This window comes from Anopheles aquasalis, chromosome Y (assembly GCF_943734665.1).
Source record: "Anopheles aquasalis chromosome Y, idAnoAquaMG_Q_19, whole genome shotgun sequence".
NCBI lineage: Eukaryota > Metazoa > Arthropoda > Insecta > Diptera > Culicidae > Anopheles > Anopheles aquasalis.
The window spans coordinates 1210830-1229333 of record NC_064879.1 but is presented as its reverse complement, the minus strand read 5'-3'; the positions used below and the strand labels follow the sequence as shown (position 1 = coordinate 1229333).

The window sequence follows — 18504 nt, the reverse complement described above, 5'->3', positions numbered from 1 at the left end:
CCTGCTCTCTCTACTTTGTTCTTCCCTTTATATCTTTCCGAATAAATACGGCACCGCCAGTAATATCAATAACAACAAAAAAACACGTTATTTCCGATGCTCGTCCACGACGCCAACTTTGTTTACGCAATTTAGCAACCACATCCTAACACGTTTTACTTTGATGAAATCTAATAAACGGCAATTAGTTTTTATAGTTTTTTTGTTTTTATTTTAGGAAATTTAAATTTCACCTAAACATAAAAAACTCCGTTTTGTGCTCTCTGATGGGAGACAGTAGTGATGGTCAACCGGCTGAGGTAATGAGTAGGGTTTAAGCGGCAAGTCATACGTTTTGAGGGAAAAAGGTAATTACGCCTGACCTGCCTGCCAATTGCCCGCGCACATATTTGAAAATGTCGAAAATCGCGAATGGTCCTTCGAGCTCCGAATGAAAAAAATGCGAAAAACCTCTAATTCGAGCTTGTTCCGTTGACACCCCTGTTAGCCATATAACCGCATTCTAGGAAGCTTGTTATGGATTGAGAAACCATCGCTACCGATCCCAGCGGATTCTTTTTTCAGCCCAAATTTTCGGCTGGAATTATTTAAAAGCAATACAAGTTAGCCAGTGATTAGTCTTAAGCTACCTGGTAAGCGATTATTAGTGTTCCACAAACCAAAAGGTGCACACAAGTGCACGCATGACGCACACATCCGCACGCATCGGCTGGGCCATCGAACCATTTAACCGGTTATCGCAGTTTCCGTCCTCGAGCCATTCTATCTGGTTGAACTGCTTCAACCGCTTCGCAGCAACCCATCCGTCTTCGATTCTCTAGAGTGGGGCGAGCAGACGTGTGCTTGCTTTCCTTTGTGGTACGCTCATCGTTCAGCCCCGCTCGTGCTGGGCAAAGGCATCAATCAGCCCTGCGGTGACCGGTAGTGCCTTCGAAATTTCAACCGTCGATCGTTTTCTGTTTTGCAGGTTGACCCGTTTGTTTCGTGAATGTTTTAGCCCAGCCTGCCCAGCTTGGAGCGCAGCGCCACTACTTTGCTCAAAATAGTACGTGTGAACAGCGAAAGAGGATGGCCAATGCGGTACCGCACCTATCGCTGTCGATTGGTGAGCATTCGGTCAACGAAGGCGCCCTCGAGATACTGAAGGTTATCAGACCGAACTGGCACACCAGCGATGTTCGTTTTAAGGTGAGTAAAACCGTTTTAAGTAGGCCCCATAAGCGTCAAGGTAAACCCATGCGATTGGCAAACGGTAAGGGAAAGTTTATCGGCAGCAGTCATGTGAAGAGTGTATTGGACGTTCGCTTGTGCATCCCAATTTCTCCAATTTTGCTTCAAGCGAAAAGCGTCTGGCAGGCGCTATGAGGAAGGGAAGCTATCTCAAGACAGCGATCTGTCGCTCACGGGCGGCTCAGTAAGACGTTATCTTGACATGATTATTGCCGGAGACCAAACATGTAGCACTGGACAATGAACGGTTGAATGGAACTTATCGCTCCACAACGTGTATCTCCAATGTGCACATCCCGGGGAACGCCATGTGGCCTCTACACCAGCACCAGCACCAGCACCAGTCTCTAATCTTGCTAGATTGTCTTCTTTTTAGTAAAAATATTTGTTTTGTTTTTTCCTCGAGACAAAAAAGGATGAAACCGCAGCAAAAGACTCGCGATAGTAGTGTGCACATTACGCGGCAACCGACAATAGTCACACTGCTGTCAAGCGATAACCGGCTGAGGTAATGATGATAATGAGACAAAATTGAACATGTAAATAGCGAGCGCCTTGTCGCCGAGCCGAGGGCTCCGAATCGCGTTCGGGTTGCCAGATTGCGATTACGGTGGCGGCTTCCACTCTGCTCGCATGATCTGACATGATCTACACGATTGGCAAAAGCAGAGAGTGGAGGTGGTGGTGTGATGTGATGTGTGATACTTTGCTTGCTTGCGGGCTGGCTCCAATTCGACGAACACCGTCATCGTCGTGGAATCATGCGTTCCTTCAATTGGCTTACACTGATCAGCACCCTGATTGGTCGTCTTTGAAGGATTTCTATTATTATTATTAACGCCAAACGATTTGCTACAGCTATTCACAGACGGTATCACGAACAAGCTGGTCGGATGCTTCAATCAACCCAATCAAAACGACAATGGCCAAGCGCCCTCCAAGCAAAACAAAGGCAGCCCCGTAGATGCGACCCTAGACAAGGATGTCGTGCTGGTGCGTGTGTACGGCAACAAGACGGATTTGCTGATCGATCGGCGCAAGGAGGTTGAGAACATACTGCTCCTCCACCAGCACGGTTACGCACCGGCCCTGTACGCGACCTTTGACAACGGGCTGGCGTATGCGTATGAGGCGGGAGTAACATTGACGCCGGTAACCTGCCAGGAGGAGCGCGTCTGGCCACTGGTGGCCCGCCGTATGGCGCAGATCCACAAGGTGCGTCCGACCGAACCGGCCAACCCGGGGCCAGCGTTGCCGGCGAAGGTGCATCAGTTCCTCCAGCTGGTACCGGAGCGGTTCAGCGATCCCACCATCAACGATCGGTTAGTCGGTGAAAATGCAGCCGTGACGACCTGCGCTGCGTCCAAATTATCTCTGATCTGGCTGACTGTCTGTCTTTTCTAACATGCTAGGGTATGGCAGACGTTTCCACGTGCAAGCGAACTCCGGGCCGAGTTCGATGCGCTCTATGCACGGCTCCTCGCGCTCGGCAGCCCGCTCGTGTTCTGCCATAACGATCTGTTGCTCGGGAACGTGATCTACAACGAGGCGCATGCGAAGGTGACCTTTATCGACTACGAGTATGCGGCACTGAATCATCAGGCGTTCGATATCGGCAACCACTTTACCGAGTTCGCCGGTGTCGACGAGATCGACTACGAGCGCTATCCGTCGCGGGAATTCCAGCAGCGTTGGTTGCGCGAGTACCTGCTGGAGTACGGTGCGACTGATGACGCACCACCACCATCCCCCAGTGTCACCGTGAGCGCGGTGGAACGCCTGTACGTGCAGGTGAACCAGTACGCCCTGGCGTCGCATTTTCTGTGGGCCGTGTGGGCACTCGTGCAGGCGGAACATTCGACCATCGATTTCGATTTTGTGCGGTGCGTATAAATTCGGCGTCTGCGTCTGCGCCACGCCAATCTCATTACGCGATCGCGCTCATCTATCTTGTTGCTTCTTTTGCAGGTTTGGCGCGACCCGATTTCTTGAGTACCGCCGAAAGAAGGACGAATTTCTCCGACTAACCCTCCCGGAGTAGGGTGGCGCCCTGGGTCGGTGTTCTGCCTGCTAGCAGCAGCAACAGGCAGCGTATTGAAACTCATTCCTCAATTTGTTTTGTTTTTTTTTTGTTTTTTTTTTGTTGTCAACCACATACCAGCTGGGTCTTAGTTTTGTTTTTGCTTTTAGAATTCCAACAGGCAACTCCTAACGGTGCCTTTTCATTCTCCTTGTTGCTTGTTTTGGCCACAACACAATTCCAACATAACTCTAATTCCAATTCCAATTTAATGCTAGAGCCTACTATTTGTTCCGTGTGCACCGTGTCCGGTTTTCTCGTGCGATATTCCAACCATTCCGTCAAAAAGGAAATTTTAAACGATCGTTGATTATTTTATTCTACTCGACAAATTTGTTTTCCTTTATTCCTATGTTTCGTGTCGCGAAGAAAAATATAGCGTACTCGGTCCGGTCGACACTACCATTCGTCTAATCGAGGACGAAATGAGCCACTGGCTCCGAGAGCATTTGAATTATCGCACAGCACTGGTTATAAGGGGCTCTCGTGCCTATCTGTCAATCACAAAAAAGACGAGAAAATACGCGATATTGTTAGAGAAAATATGAAAACACGCAGCGCAAGATATGTTGAATAAACTTGCAATAACGCATTTGTTACAAATCCGATGCACTCTGTGAATTAGCTCTGTTCGTCGTCATCGAGGGTGTAAAAGGGCAAGGTTGCGAGACTTAGGTTTCCGTAATTTATTTTCATCATGATTTATGACACATCCGCTGCCTATTTAACGCAATTTCACGCGCAGCAACATTTATGACACATACGCTTAAATTAACTTAGGTCACTAAAGGCATCTAGTGACGCCTAAATAGGATAATATGCTGCAGTCACCACCTTCTACTGTACATATGCGTAATCTGTCGAACACGACACAGCAGTAGTAGCAGCAGCAGCAGCAGCATTAACAGCAACTTTCACAACTACCAGCCACTAGCCTGTCTCTTTCACTATATGTACAAAAGAGATACATCAAATTGGGAGGAAATGCACTTTCTTCTTGCTTTGTACGACACAACATTGTTCTCTCAGAACAAAGGAAAGTAGAGATGAAATTATTACTAATAAAAAAAATAAACTCTCAACGCTCACACCCAATCAAAAGTAGGATGATGAAACCAGTGAAGGTACGTGAACTAGAGAAAACATTTTTAATGTATACACCGATATCAGGGGGCAGGGGCAGTTTGGTTTCTTTTTCTTATCTTCTGGGGAAGCCAAATGTAGGAGAAGGTGAACTAGTTTATACAACTAGGGAGGGCCTATAAATCACAAGACGGAAAGCAACAGCTAAAACGGGGCAGAGACCGGCGGTAGGAGTAGTTGCACATATGTAATTAGTAAGTGATACAAATTTTCATTTTGCGATCGCACTTCCAATCAAAATCCGACTCCAGCAATCATATTGAACGAAGATAGGCTTGGAATGTTGCGGAATATTTAGAATCTAATACATTTTACAGCCGCCAACAATACAGCAACAATCTATCACGATTTATGCTTTGTGAAAGAGAAATTCCCTCCTGGATTTGCCACTAGGTTTCTCCCTGCCACTAGGATGATCAAATACAAGACAAAGAGGAATAAAAAGAGAGAGGAAAAGAGAAAGAGAGAGAGAGAGAGAGAAAAACGGAGAGCTTGAAAATCGAAAATATGGCAAATCGGCTTCTTCGAGCCGCCATGTCCCACCCCCCGTCCGAACCGTCCTTAAGCCTTAGATACTAGTAAATGCACGTTCAGCCACAGTACGATAACGATCTAACGGAAACTTGTCTAAAAACGCTCTAGCGTCTATTTTAACCTAAGTTCGATGTCTTTTAAAGTCGCCATCCAAGAGGAGTGGCGAGCACGAGAATAAGGGGTTTTGGCAAAGAGTTGGCGCTCTGTTGAATGGCAAGTTCAAAACAAAGAGAAAATTAAATTACATTCATGGAGTCGTTCATGGATCGCTGCGCTGCGTTCCATACCCCGTGTGGCATACGGTTCGAAGTTGGCGCTTGGCCCTCTACTACTACCACTTCCACCACCCGCGAAGGTATCACATCTCCTCATCATGCCCATCATATGCACACGCATACTCAGTACTACGGGCTTGCGCCAGAGCGGCAGGATCCACCTATCGTACAAACGATTCCTTTTCCAATCGTACTTTCGCTGTATAAAATAGGGGGAGGGAGTTAAGGGGTTAGTGAATGTGTGTGTGTGTGGAAATGGAGTAGAGGTAGGGCGCAACATCAAGATGGAGCTGCTGATGATGGAATGCTGGATATGAAGGATCGACCAAGGATCCAACCATGGTGACACGGTGGCTGAAGAAGTGACTTTCCAGTCCTTCTGTCCCGGCCTCCTAGTAGGGTTTTGGGGTGCTGTGCCCTGAAACTGAACTGAACGGACAAGGCATGCACAGTGCACGGACCGGAACAGGCCCAGAACACTCTTCGGCATGCCGTTCTAGTCTATGACGTAGGCCCACGGATGTTGCAGCTTGCCGTACTGGATGTCGGTGAGTGTGGTGTAGAGTCGCCGGTAGACCGGATTATCGTGCGTTTCCGTCGGCATGAAGATCTCGTCGCCCATGTAGGCGATACACTCGATCGGGCTGATGACGGCCGCTGTGCCAGCGCCAAACATCTCCAGCAGCTACAAGGACGAATGACCCGGGGGGAGGAGAGGGTGAATGAGTTATTAGAGCTATTGGCGGCTGGGCTAAACGATGGAAAGCGCACCACACTTACCCGGCCCTCTTCCGACAACTTTTTCACCATGGACATGGTGAACTTTTCCTCACGTACCGAAAACTCACCCCACTGGTGGCACAGCTGGATGATGGAGTCGCGCGTTATACCGGGCAGGATCATCCCATCCAACGGAGGCGTCAGCAGCTCGCGCTCTAAATACGAATGGAATAGGGATAATGCAATGTGATCGAATCATCAAAAATGGGTTGATTATGTGTGTGTGTGTGTGTTTTTTTTTTCGAGAAACGAATCTATCGGTGCGGTGTTGTTCGCTTACCTCCGTTCGGCTTCATGTACAGCATGAAGATGTTCATCACACCGACCTCGGTCAGCTGGTGATCGTCACCGTACAGCCAGAGCACCTGATGGCACCCGTTGCGCAGCGCTTCCTTCTGCACGTGGATCGTCGGTCCGTAGTTGGAGCCGACCTTCCGATCGCCGACACCGCCCGGCCACGCCCGGGTATATTGCGGATCGGCGTACAGCTTGAGCCCGCTCGCACCCGGTTTGAAGTACGGCCCAACCGGTGACAGGATCGTGTAGAGCAGGGCCGAATCGGACGAAGCAACACCCAGGGTCGGCTGTTTTGTGTGGTTGGTGTCGTGCGGAAACAAGACAAGTGCGGGTTAGCAAAGATGTGAGATTCAGCAGGAATCCAGGGGGAGAGAGAGAGAGAGGGGGGGGGGGCGGTGGTTCCCACACAGTTCCCTACCTCGATCCCGATCAGCGTCGGGCGAATGTAGAGGCTGGCCGATTCGGTGTGCGGTACCCACTCGGAGTCGATCGTCACGAGCCGGGCCATCGCCTTGATCAGCTCCTCACTGTCGAACGTTGGCAACCCGGACCGGTACGCGGTCACGTTCATGCGCGCCATGTTCATCTCCGGGCGGAAGAAGCGAATCTTACCGTCGAAGCCCCGGTACGCCTTCATACCCTCGAACAGCTGCGGAGGAAGGCGGAAAAGGGGCGCCGCATTAACGTGCTGCTGCTGCTGCTGCTCTTCAACTCACAGTCAACTTACCTCGATCGCATAGTGGAACACCTTGGCGGCCGGGTGAAGGTTAAGGTTTTCCATCGGCGTGATTTCCGGCTTCTGCCAGCCGCCCAGGCGGCGGTGGTAGGACACGCGTAGCATATGGTCGGTGAAGTACTTGCCAAACGCTAGATCGTCGACGTCCGGTTTCGGGTTGAGCTGATGCGGTGCCGCAAGCCGCACGCTCAGATCGGCGTACTGGAGAGAAAGGAAGAGAGAGAGAGAGAGAGAGACAGTTAGTGGGGCATGAATTAAAGGCATTCTCCGCGTAGTTGTTTCGCCTGGCCTGGCTGACTGGCCTGACCGAGGTCGAAAGGGCATCGTTCCGGCGTTGGTCGTGATAGCGGGTAGCGGAATATTTGCATTACCCCCTCCCACTCCCTCAATCCTACCACCCCTCCGGGGGCCGTGTTTTGGTGACGTCGCCGCGCGTCACCAGCGCGAACCGTACGAAGCATACGATTGACCCGCCCCTCGGGCGCCCTCGTGCGACACTGGAATCGCTGCGCAATTTAATTCCGGGCCGCGCTCGGGGGCCACCCCTCCCTGCTACCAGACGCGCCCCTGCTTACCTTGAACTGTTCGCCCACATCCGGCGCGTGCTCGAGCTTCATCGGGAACGGGGCGGCCATCGGTGGTACGTCGGCCAGCTTGGGAAAGCTATCCTCCTCCTCCACCCGTAGCGCCGTCTGTTGCTGGATGCCATGGCCACTGCACAGGCGCACCTGCTGCCGTTGATGCTGCACCAGTAGCCGCTGGAAGGCATACCGGACGAGTTGCTGGAGACGGATATAAAGGATACTCAGTCAGTCAGTCATTGGCAAAATAAAGAAGAAAAAAACAAAAAAAAAGGCCGAGATGGATGGTGCAAGGTGGTGATGGTGGTAAGATTTGAGGTGTGCCAGATAGGAGGCGAAGCTTATCGGGTATGGGAACACCTACAGGGCGCCTTATCATCCCCCAATGACGGACACAAACGTCGGACCACGTCGGTCGGACGGCAAACTCTGTGGGAAAGGCGAACGCTCCCCTGGCACCTCCTTCTCCAGCTTCTCCTGGCGAGGCGGTCACTCGACGGAGCTATGGGATGCTGTTACCATAGCTGTTTGTTGCACGTCGATCGCCGTCGATCGTCGTCGTTTATTCCCGAGCCGAAACGCGGCCTCGATACTCTCGACGTTGTTTGCACATGCTGTCCGTCGATCTCGCCTTGTTTTGTTTCGCCTCTCGCCAGCATTTGTGTGTGTTGGAGTGCGCGATAAGGAAGCACCGCGGGATAATCTACCTTATTACTCCGTTCCGACTTGCCGCGCTGCCGCCCTTTATCAGCTGGCAGTGATTTCACATTTTTTTGCCACTCAACATTGCCAACTAAAGTGGTTGCTAAAGATCGTAGCAAGAGCAGTGGTAGTAGCTCGAGATTGCTCGAGCTGGCAGGCTGGCTATACGACTAATTGTCGCAACAAAGTAGCCAAGGCAGGCACCGAGCGCCGAGTGGCAAAGCGGGGAGCGCTAAAAACCGAAAGCTACCCACTAACAACCAACCACGAAAACGCTACTAGATTCTGCTGTGATCGCCAGCTTCGCTGTCACATCATTTTGCATTTCACTCACACCAACACCAACAGGTCATGATACGAATTTAAACAGTCTCGAGAACAGCGTGGGTGGTGGTCCAGAATCCGAAAGCGGTGGGGAACTGAGCAGCGCAAACATAACGACCGGAAAGGCCACGGTCACGATGCCGCGAACGCAAACCTGTTCGCTGTTGGTTTGTTCGCGCCTTAAGCATTCGCTGCCGAGCATCGACAAGAGCGAGCTCGAATCGAAAGCGAAAGGAGACCGCGGATTAAGGACAAGAGGGGGGGGGGGGGTGGTACACTGGTAGATGGAGCAATTGTTTTGGGGGCTAGTGGTATTCTCGCCGCAGGGCGAGGCGACGCGCGACCTCACCTTACTCCGGAGGACCATGTTGTTGTCGTTTCTCGTCGGCACTCGTCAACTGGCTGGATGGCTGCGTGTGCGCGTGCGCTATACACGTTCGAAGCAGATGGTTGGCTGGCTGGCTGGCTGGCTGACTGGCAGATCGTTCTAGATCCTTCGCGATCGCTTGGGGCCGTTTGCTTTTTCTTTTGTTGCCAGTTGGTTGGTAATCGTTCGCGCTGTTCTCGCCGGCGCTGCGCTGTTGAGAAAATGTAGAAGATGAGAAGTTTTGGAAGAAGATCTGGGCATTGTGTTCCACGCAGGACACGCAACCGGTGCAGCGCAGGATAGGATGTACAATAAAGACCCACATGGCGCGCCTATCACTCTCATATTCTCTCTCTCTCTCTCTCTCTCTCTCTCTCTCTCTCTCTCTCTCTCTCTCTCTCTCCTCTATCGCTCTCCCTGTCTATCTTGCGCAACTGCTTTATGCCAATTTTTGACAACACTCGGGCTACTCGGGATCGCGCACCGCAACGCATAAGAGCAAGGGCAAGGTGACCAGAAAGTCTGTGTATGTGTATGTGTGTATGTGTGTATGTGTGTGTGTGCGTGTGTGTCCGAATGTCCACGATAAGCGTCCATCCGTAGCGATAAGAGGATGGGCAAAACAAGCAAGAAGCAGAAAACGCCACGAAATCGAAATCGCGGCCCACCTCGTGCCACGCGTCCATCTCGTGGCGTGGCAACTGCTCCCGTCGTCGTCCTGATCAGCCAGCACAAGTATAGCATACTGGAGCAGTGCTCATGCTGAGCTCGCAAGAAGAAAAGGCTATTGAAGAAAAAAAAAGCCGGCATTCGCGCGCGTGTGGGTGCGTGCGTGCGTGCGTGCGTGCGTGCGTGGATTTGACTCGTAGATGGACCCCGGATGGACGGGGCGGGGGGGGGGGGGGTTGGAGTTTTTCGGGGTGGTTGATTTGCGCTGCCACAGCTGGGGACACAGCCGGCCGGTGTGTACTACCTTCTTCCATTCTCTCTCACTCGTTCTTTCGCTCTCCATAGTCCCTAGCTGTCTCTCCTTGTCTCTCTCTCTCTCTCTCCCTGCCTCTCTATCTCTCTCTATCAATCGCCTGCCTTTACTCTATTATCAAAGCACTCGCTGGCCTGCTGATCTGCGATCATTATTTTGACAAGTGCCTGGGCTAGTAGTAGTGACAGTCGTTAGGTAGTAGAGGCAACACTAGAGCGGGCGGGACACACTAGCGCCAGGATGCTGTCGTCCATCCAATACAGTACACACCTTACAGGCCTTGGCGGATTTTTTTCGCGAACTCGTCGGTGGCCCTGTTATCGGGTTTGGATTAAAAAGGCGCGCGCGCGCGCTCCTCCAACTCACACACGCGGTGCTCACACGCAACAACTACGCACCGATGTACACAGAAACACACACGCGTACACGCTACACAAAAGGACACTTGGTTTGCTTGCTGATGCCTCGGGGCTCGAAGGTGGAGCTGGAGCTGGAGGATGATGATCCCGGAGGTTGTGCTGCTGCTGCTGCTGCTGCTGTTTGTTTGCTCGGTGGTGGCTCTGGCCGCACTGGTGAAGCAGCGAAACGATACTGGCGAGCCCTCGCGCCCGGTTCGAGAATAAAAAGTGTCCCAACCGCCAACGATCGCCCCACCGATCTCGCTCGCTCGTCGCGTCTCCCTCTTTCGCTTCACCTCTCGGTTACACTTTCTATCTCACTCCTTCCAATCAGCAGCCGCGGCCAACCGTTTGTCGCGCCGCGTTACGGTACCGTCACCATCACCAGCACAGACACACGCATACGCTGATGAGCGCGGAACGGCGACGACGGCGACGAAGCGACGATGGATCGTCGCAAAACCCGAAACCGTGACGCACAGGCGACCGCGACGACGACGACGGTTGTGTGGTGGTAAGCACCGCCACCCTCCCACTCCCTCTCTGTCTCTCTCTCTCTCTCCCGCTCTCTACACCACGCCGCGATAACGAGTTTCGGTTGACCCTTTCGCGCCGCGACCCACCGGCACCACCGCTGCCACGCCACGTGCATTAAGTGGACTGCGATGCGTGAAAGGGGGGGCATGCGTGCGTGTCCCTGTGTGTGCGTTGCCTGTCGCGCAATTCGCAAAATTGCCGGCGAGGAGTCTCGGCGTGCAAAGCAAAGCAAAAAAGGCGAAGAAAACGGACGAGCAGCGAGTGTGTCCCGAATCCCCGCGCGTGTAAAGCTCTCGCTAGGCTAGCTTTTAGATGTTCGTGGCTCTGTTATCCTTGTTATCTTTGTTGAATCCTGCACCACATCAGTGCTGCACTGGTGGATACAGCACAACCAGGCTCCAGGTCCCTCGATAGGCTGGTTTCGGATCGAGCAAGCGGCCACAGCAGTGGGAGAGCAGCAAAAGTAACCAGAATCCAGAACCGTAGCCTGTCCTGTTTCGGCCTTCCGTGTCGGTAGCCAGTAAAAAAATCGAATCGTCGCATCAGCAGCCATCGAAAATGTAAAAGGCTATCTATCGCTATTTTTGGTGGCGTATAAAATTTAATGGGGGACTCTGGCAGGAGGCTGATGAAAAGGAGTTGAGAGAATGGGGAACCGATCAGCAAGAGACGAGAAACAATCGGCTCTCTTCACATCGGTTTTGCGTCGTCGTCGTCGTCGTCGTCGTCGTCGTCGTCGCAGCAACAACAACACATCCTTTCCTTCCATCTCCCCACATCCACACACATATTACGTAGGCACGCGAAAACAATTGTTGCGCAAACATAGTGCTGCTGCTGCTGCTGGTTTCGGTCCGCGGTCGGTAAACAAGGGCATGACAACAACCGCCGACTCCAGCAGCAGCTGACCAGGGTGGCCAGCGAACACGACATTGTCGCCACAGAGAGAAGAAAAGAGTGCTAAATTGGTTTGTTGTTGTAAAACCATTGTGGCGCGCGCGCGCGCACGCCACGTTGGCCGCTCGCGCCACATGTTTGTGCCAGCGGTTCGCGCCCTCACTCTAAACGGTTGCCCTCCCCCCCCCCCCCCTCCCACCTTTCCGGGTTTGCCCCGTGGTGGCCCCTACAATGTAAAGGGGCCTCGCCATTCCCTCCCTCCATCGTGGCTGTGACAGCTCCATCATCACGCAATTAGCCGATTGAATTACGCGATCCCGATCGCCCTGGCCCTTACTGCGGTGCTGCGGCTTCCTGCTGCTCCGGATGATGTTAACCTTCGACAATGTTGCACCAGTTTTGCATTTTGCGCCTGACTCAAGGTACTTGAGTACATTCCGGGATCTTCCACAGGAAGAGGGGGTGCCGGGGGGGGGGGGGGTAGGGAAATCCCGTGTGCCACGCCACGCGACACATTTGCGTCGCAGTACTACTGTGTCCATCAAATAAGGTGATCGGGTACACAATTTGCTAGTGCTAACGAATTTATTAAATCAAAAACATCAAACAACCAAAAACTTTGATTTTTGTAGGTTGTCAGTACTGTGATTGACATTCATCACAAGTAATGATTAGTTTTTGAGATTAGATTTTTCGTTTTTATCTATGAGGAAATTTTGGGAACAAAGAATTTTCATAAAATTTGATTTGCGAATACGTAAAGAATGCTGCAAAAAGGCTTTGGTCACTCCGCTAGGTTGAATAAAAATGTTTATGAGTGGGAAAAAGACTTCCAGGATGCTCAGAAACGTGTTGAAGACGAAGCAAGTCCTAGGCGACCATCATCGCCAATTGACAAGGCTCACGCCCCACAAATCAAAAATTTCTTGCTGCAAAAACCGTAAATTGACAACTAAAAACCTTCCTGATGATATTAGCATATTCATACAGTTCGTTAATTACATTTTGAACAATGTTTTGGGCCTCAAACGCGTCAGAACACGACTGGTACCGTTGGCAACAGCGACTAGCGTTGGTTCTCCGTGACTTTTTCGTCAAAAACTGCAGTCATACCGTTCCAAATCCATCGCTTTCGACGGATTTGACATCGTGTAGCTTCTGGTTATTAAAAAAGCTCGAAAAAACTCCTCGGGGGACACCCTTTTTTTTTAACGATAGAGCCGATTAATGCCGCTGCGAAGAAGACGCAGAAGGCCATCCTGAAAGCCGATTTTCCAAGCATTTTCAACTGGAACTGGCAAACTGGAAAATTTGTTGGCGCAAGGTGCATTACATCGAGGGAGGATCGCTTTGAAGTTGACGAAATTGATTTGGAGGAATAACGCGCACGCGGACGTACGTAATCTCAATCCTTCGCTCTGGAACTGCGCAGGGATGAGATGAGTGGAAGTTTTTGGCGTGGCCAGGGAGGGGGCTGCTGCTGCTGCTGCTGCTGCTGCTAGTAATGGAATTGACATTGTAGAAGCAGGCCAGGTACCGCGGTAATTGGCAAAATTGCATACGCTAGAGTGTACGCGCGCCTCATCCTTGACGCTTCATCAAGCGGCTGGACTGAATGACGCACGTGGCGACGAGTGGCCATCCCTGGAAGCTGGAGGTTTTATTTGCAGTAACAGCACCAGCAGCAGCAGCAGCAGCAACAGGCGACAACAATAACATGCGAGTGCACATTTGGAGCGCATTAAGGCGCGGCCAATCTCCGATCGCCGAGGGGTGGGGATTGTTTTGGTGGTTTGGAATCCTGGAAACTTGCTAACCGTAGCAACAACAACCGGTTCAGCCCCTGCGACCACTCCTCTTATTGCCCTCCTCCGGTTATCCGGTTGTAACCGCAACCGCGTGGCGCAAAAGTGCGATCCCGATCGCCATTTTCGATCGGATGATCGATCGATCGGTAGTCGCTGCCTTCCCCGGCAGCACGCGCGCACACGACACGGAACGGAAAGGTATCATCATCGCGGATCATCGTAGCCGATCGTCCTGTTGCGAGCGGATGCATTGCATGGCCGGATCGTGGGTGGGGCGGGGGCGGAGGAAGGGGCCTTCCCCCTGTATAGTTGAAAGTCATTCCAGTCATTCCGTTACCCCGCTCTCTACTCCCGCCCCCCCAAACTCCACCCCTGGATTGATGACGTCAGGGGAGCGGATAAGGTCAGCCGGTTGGAACGTGAAGTGAAGTCCGACATTGCTGTGTGTGCGTGTGGGTGTGTGTTTTTTTGCCAGGATCAGTGCCCTCCCACCGCCTCCTTACTATCGTGCCTCCCCGTTTGCCACCCCCACCCCTTAAATGACGCATTTGAGGCAGCGCAGTGGAGAGAGAGAGAGAGAGAGAGAGAGCCCCGACCATAACACGCGTTTGTTTCTGATGAGCACCCCCCCCCCCCCCCCCTCCTCGCCACCACCACTCCAAATTCTTGGGGCCGCCCGTGCCGCGTTAATACAATATTCGGCGAGGGCCCCGCGCACCGAACACACAAATTGCGTCTTACTTTTTGGAAGCACCCCGAACCAATGGGTCTGAGGGAGGCCGGGGAGGAGGGAGAGCTGGGAAGCGGGTAGCGGCTCGAGCGCCAGTCGCGCTCTGCCCCAAAACAGGTTCCAGATTGTTGCCAAAAAAAAACAAAAAAAAAAAAACAACAGAACCGACCGCCACCTAGTGGCGTTGGTTGTGTTGGTGGTGGTGGTGTTGCCAAAAAAAAAATCGTCTCCAGCAGCAGCAGCACCAGCACCAGCCCCTTACTGGCCACATCATCAGCACCAGCTACTGCCACTTGTGTTCGCTCGCTGGAATGGGCACGAGACCGGAGGGAAGATCCGCCGTCCGACTGAAAATAAAAAAATAAAAAACCGCACAACACAATGGCGCCTTCGGTGCAATCTTGCTCTCGCTCTCTATCTCTCTCTCTCTCTCGCTCGTTCGTTTACCGCCCAGATAACCCAATTGGCGAATCTCGCCAGCAGGCGTGAGCGAGAGCAGATGCAGTGCAGTATGGCGCGATAGGATTCTGTATTTGCCAGTCCAGCCAGTCCCAGTTTTATTCTCCTGCGATCTGTCCTTTTCAGACGGGGTGGCTACGCGTTGTTTGATGGAGACGCACGGTCAGTTTGCGTGTTGGACCAGGCGGCCGGCCTGCCAGGAAGTGCCTGGTGCAATGACACTCTCCCTCTCCCCCCGCCTTCGCCCTTTCGATCTTCTTCTCTCGCCCTCTTCATTCGCAGTTTGCCGTTTTGTGCCGATTCGCCGAGGCCACGCTCACACACAGTTGCGCGCACAAGGCAAACTGCGAAAAGGATAGGAAAGGGAGGGGGGCTGGTAACCGGTAAACCGGTTTAGGTCGAGCCCCCATCATCATCATCATCATCATCATCATCAGCAGCAGCAGCAGCAGCAGCCTCCTCAGCAACGGAGCGAGCGGAGGTCTGGCTCGCCTCGTCATCACAACTACCACCACCAAGGGACGACGACGGCGACGACCTTCGGGTCGGTAGATTGCGCTCGCGCGTTCGCGATCAACACACCCTCCCCGGCGCACCCTCTCCCCCCGCCTCCTCTCCACCTGCCCTTGTTGAGTGAATAAACAGCGAGACCACGACACACTCAGTCTATTTTCGGCGCCCCGCATCAAATCGGCGCTGCGCCAATGGTACGCGCCCCCTTTATCACACTCTGCTTTATGCGCATTTATGCTGAGCTGTGTGCCTAATATGGTGGTTGTGGCCGGCTCTCTGGTGGACTGGAACGCTCCCCCCCCCCCCCTCGCGCTGTCACACTGTGTTGTTTACGCTTCTCACTGTTGCTGCTGCTGCTGCTGTTGTTGCTGCTGTTGCGGAAAAAAACAAGGAGATTGCTTCATGCGCAAACCTGCCCCCTTCCGCTCCTTTGCGCTCCCTTCCACCTGCCATTAGCACCCGCTTTTACGTAGAAGGGACAACGCGCTCCAAACAGCGCACCACGCGTATATGCTGACGTCGCCGTAGATCACGCGAACAGATAAACGACGACGACGACGACGACAACGAGGGAGACGGTGGCGAAGGGGCGCATCGCGCAGGGGAGAAGGGTGGTGGGGCACATTTTTGTTTTTTTTTTTTTTATCGCGCCATTTTGTGATAAAGCCCGTTCTGCAGCCGTACGATACTAGCGCACGCACGATAGCGGACAGCAGCCTCCATCATTGAACCGGTTCCGGAGGGGTGGCGGCCCCGGAGGGGGGGTTGTGGTTCCGGGGTAGACACGGAAGAACCGACGGGCCACCTCTCTCTCTCTCTCTCTCTCTCTCTCGCTCCTCCGTGTCTCATCAGGGGTAATTACGTCGCGTCGCCCCCTCCCCTCGGGCAGCCTCTTGATCCGACGTTCGATTCTCCGTTCCGCCGTTCTTTCTTTGCGCCTCCTCCTCTTCCCGTGCGTACTCAATAATCAACCCCCGGGTGGGAGGGAGGGGGCAACCGGTATGCGTCTGTGCGCGTGTCTCGTGTCGGTGTGTATTTTCTACTACAATTCGTTTTATTGTTCACTCTTCAGCTCTTCCAGGAATGCTCACGAATGACGATCATGACGAAAAAAAAAACAAAACAATCGAAAAAACAATACGTCGCGATAAGTAATAATCGACGGATAGAGAGAGAGAGAGAGAGAGAGAGGAAGAGAGAGAAAGAGAGATAGCGAGACGGGGGGTGCCTTCCTTCTAATCGTTCCTTCCTCCTCCTCGGGCCACTGGAACTGAGTGATGATCGCGTGTACACAGGACACGGACCTAAGAGGCTCTTCGCGAGAGCAAACTGTGAGTTTGTGAGGAACTATGGACAAGGAGGAGGGAGCGGAGGATGTATGAAAGAGAGAGAGAGAGAGAGAGAGAGAGAGAGAGAGAGAGAGAGAGAGTGAGAGTGATTTCCTGCGAGCGAGCTTCGTTCGAGGGACATTTGAGCAAAAATACGATGAGCATAACGGTGTGCGACTTCCGGAGTCTCCACGTCTTCGGACAATCCCACACTCGACATCCGCGCGGCGCTGATCCTGAGCTTCGACTCTCGTTCTTTCCTTCTCTCCTTTTCTCTCTCTCTCTCTCTCTCTCTCTTTCCCCCTCTCTCTCTCTCTCTCTCTCTCTCTCTCTCTCGCTCTGTCTCTATCACTCTCTATTGGTTTTGTCCTTACTAATTGAGTTGAAACTGAAAATGCAACTGCAGTGATTTTGGCCTTACGAGCGCGCGCGTCTAGCGACCAACCCCGGAAGCAAACTTGCGGTAGTCCTTGCAGTGCCCGCCGGATGTGTGCCCGCCAGCGCAGCGCAAGGTATAGCTGCTGCGTGTCGTGCGCGAATGCGTGGAGCCCCATACTGCAGCGTGCATTGCTTTGGAACCGCAGGAAGGGAACAACAAACTCAACGGAACGTCAAAACACTATAAGATTGGACCTTCCGCTTGTTCTCTCTCTTCCTCTCTCTCTCTTTCTCTCTCTCTCTCTCTTCCTCTCTTAGTGTCCTTAGTTGGCAGCCACTGGTTTTTGCAGGATTTCACTACTAGGATTGAGTTTACGATTGTTTGGATTGTTTGGGTTCGCCCCAAGTGTTGTTCAACCGCTTCTCGCTCTCCCCCCTTCTTTCTCTCTCTCTCTCTCTCTCTCTCTCTCTCTCTCTCTCTCTCTCTCTGACACTACTATCTGCCGTAACCTAACCTATAACGTTCGTTTACAATTCCAAGCGGTAACCCTGCCCCACTCGCCCTGACGGTCCCTACACCCCTCCCACCTCCCCCCGCATGCTCCACCTCACCCCTCTTTATGCGTATTTATTGTAACGTTACGTTTCCTGTTGTATCAATTTGCGTGTGCGTGCGTGCGCGAGTGTGCGCCCGCTGGTTGCTGCTGCTGCTGCTGCTGCTAGTTTGCTTTTACTTCCTTCTGTATCCTTTCGCTGGTGGCACCGACGAGAAGAGAGCGCCAACGAGCGCCTTGGGGCTGCGTCAGCGCCATCGGCAACGGCATCTAAATTGACTCAAAAGCAGATCGTCGGTTCATGAGCAGACCGCCGCTGTCCTTCAGACAGAAAAAAAAACCCCGCGCGGTAAAAAAGAAACCAAACCACCAGCCCCCCCCCCCCCCCGGGGTGGTTCCGGCCGAACGGAACTTAGGAACTTAGGAACCAGGTTGGTGGTGGTGGTGGTTCGCGGTGTATCCTGGCACGCATCCCGGCCAGAACCTGGGTCGGGGTCGAGAGGGGAAACGAAAGGGAAAACGCGACCAAACACAGCATTTTTAAACATTAAAGCATCAAGTCCGTCCTTATCCCTTTTTTTTTTTTTGTTTTTTGTTGCGATATCCATTATGCATTACTCGAGTGTGAAAATCCGTCACTCCCGCCCGCCCGTCCCCCCGGGGCCCCATACCATACTGGGTGGCGTTTTTTTTTCTTCTCCAAAGTATCCCTCCCCCTCCCCTCTCCTTCTCCACCTTCTGGCGCCACCATATACGACTATATGAAAGGGCTACGATACTATGAGGCTGAATGATTCGTTAGTCGGTGACGTGTAAGTGTGTGTATGTGTTCACCGCCTTTCTGGCGGTGTGTTTGTCTGTGTGTATGTAT

At 52.6% G+C, this 18504-nt stretch overlaps 3 protein-coding genes across 3 annotated transcripts in view; 1 reads left to right on the top strand and 2 right to left on the bottom strand.

Annotated features, from left to right (window-relative positions):
• Window positions 1-542: 542 nt before the first annotated feature.
• On the top strand, window positions 543-3918 carry LOC126579654 (ethanolamine kinase). Its single transcript, XM_050243159.1, has 5 exons — window positions 543-858; window positions 968-1188; window positions 2089-2552; window positions 2643-3113; window positions 3199-3918. Exons 2-5 carry the CDS (start codon window positions 1069-1071, stop codon window positions 3269-3271), a joined length of 1128 nt encoding a protein of 375 aa, XP_050099116.1. The 5' UTR covers window positions 543-858; window positions 968-1068; the 3' UTR covers window positions 3272-3918.
• A 63-nt stretch (window positions 3919-3981) lies between these two features.
• Window positions 3982-10632, bottom strand: LOC126579651 (branched-chain-amino-acid aminotransferase, cytosolic). Its single transcript, XM_050243154.1, has 8 exons — window positions 10302-10632; window positions 9032-9260; window positions 7651-7857; window positions 7067-7276; window positions 6758-6988; window positions 6323-6626; window positions 6043-6197; window positions 3982-5947 (listed from the first exon to the last, which is right to left on the bottom strand). Exons 2-8 carry the CDS (start codon window positions 9047-9049, stop codon window positions 5759-5761), a joined length of 1314 nt encoding a protein of 437 aa, XP_050099111.1. The 5' UTR covers window positions 9050-9260; window positions 10302-10632; the 3' UTR covers window positions 3982-5758.
• A 5906-nt stretch (window positions 10633-16538) lies between these two features.
• The window catches only part of LOC126579652 (protein tweety-like), a 4252-nt gene continuing 2286 nt past the window's right edge, over window positions 16539-18504 (bottom strand). Inside the window, exon 2 of the mRNA XM_050243155.1 lies at window positions 16539-16720. The gene's annotated coding sequence lies outside the window, so the exon portion shown is untranslated. The remainder of the gene's footprint in view (window positions 16721-18504) is intronic.

What these genes read in the sequence shown, in the direction of transcription:
- LOC126579651 (XM_050243154.1), bottom strand. An exon ending in TGTTCCACTATGCGATCGAG is followed by an intron (nt 6,989 to 7,066) that starts GTAAGTTGACTG and finishes CTTCCTCCGCAG; the next exon opens with CTGTTCGAGGGTATGAAGGC. An exon ending in CGACGCTGATCGGGATCGAG is followed by an intron (nt 6,627 to 6,757) that starts GTAGGGAACTGT and finishes CACACAAAACAG; the next exon opens with CCGACCCTGGGTGTTGCTTC.
- LOC126579654 (XM_050243159.1), top strand. Translation starts at nt 1,069, where the DNA reads ATGGCCAATGCGGTACCGCACCTATCGCTGTCGATTGGTGAGCATTCG. An exon ending in GATCCCACCATCAACGATCG is followed by an intron (nt 2,553 to 2,642) that starts GTTAGTCGGTGA and finishes CTAACATGCTAG; the next exon opens with GGTATGGCAGACGTTTCCAC. An exon ending in ATCGATTTCGATTTTGTGCG is followed by an intron (nt 3,114 to 3,198) that starts GTGCGTATAAAT and finishes CTTCTTTTGCAG; the next exon opens with GTTTGGCGCGACCCGATTTC.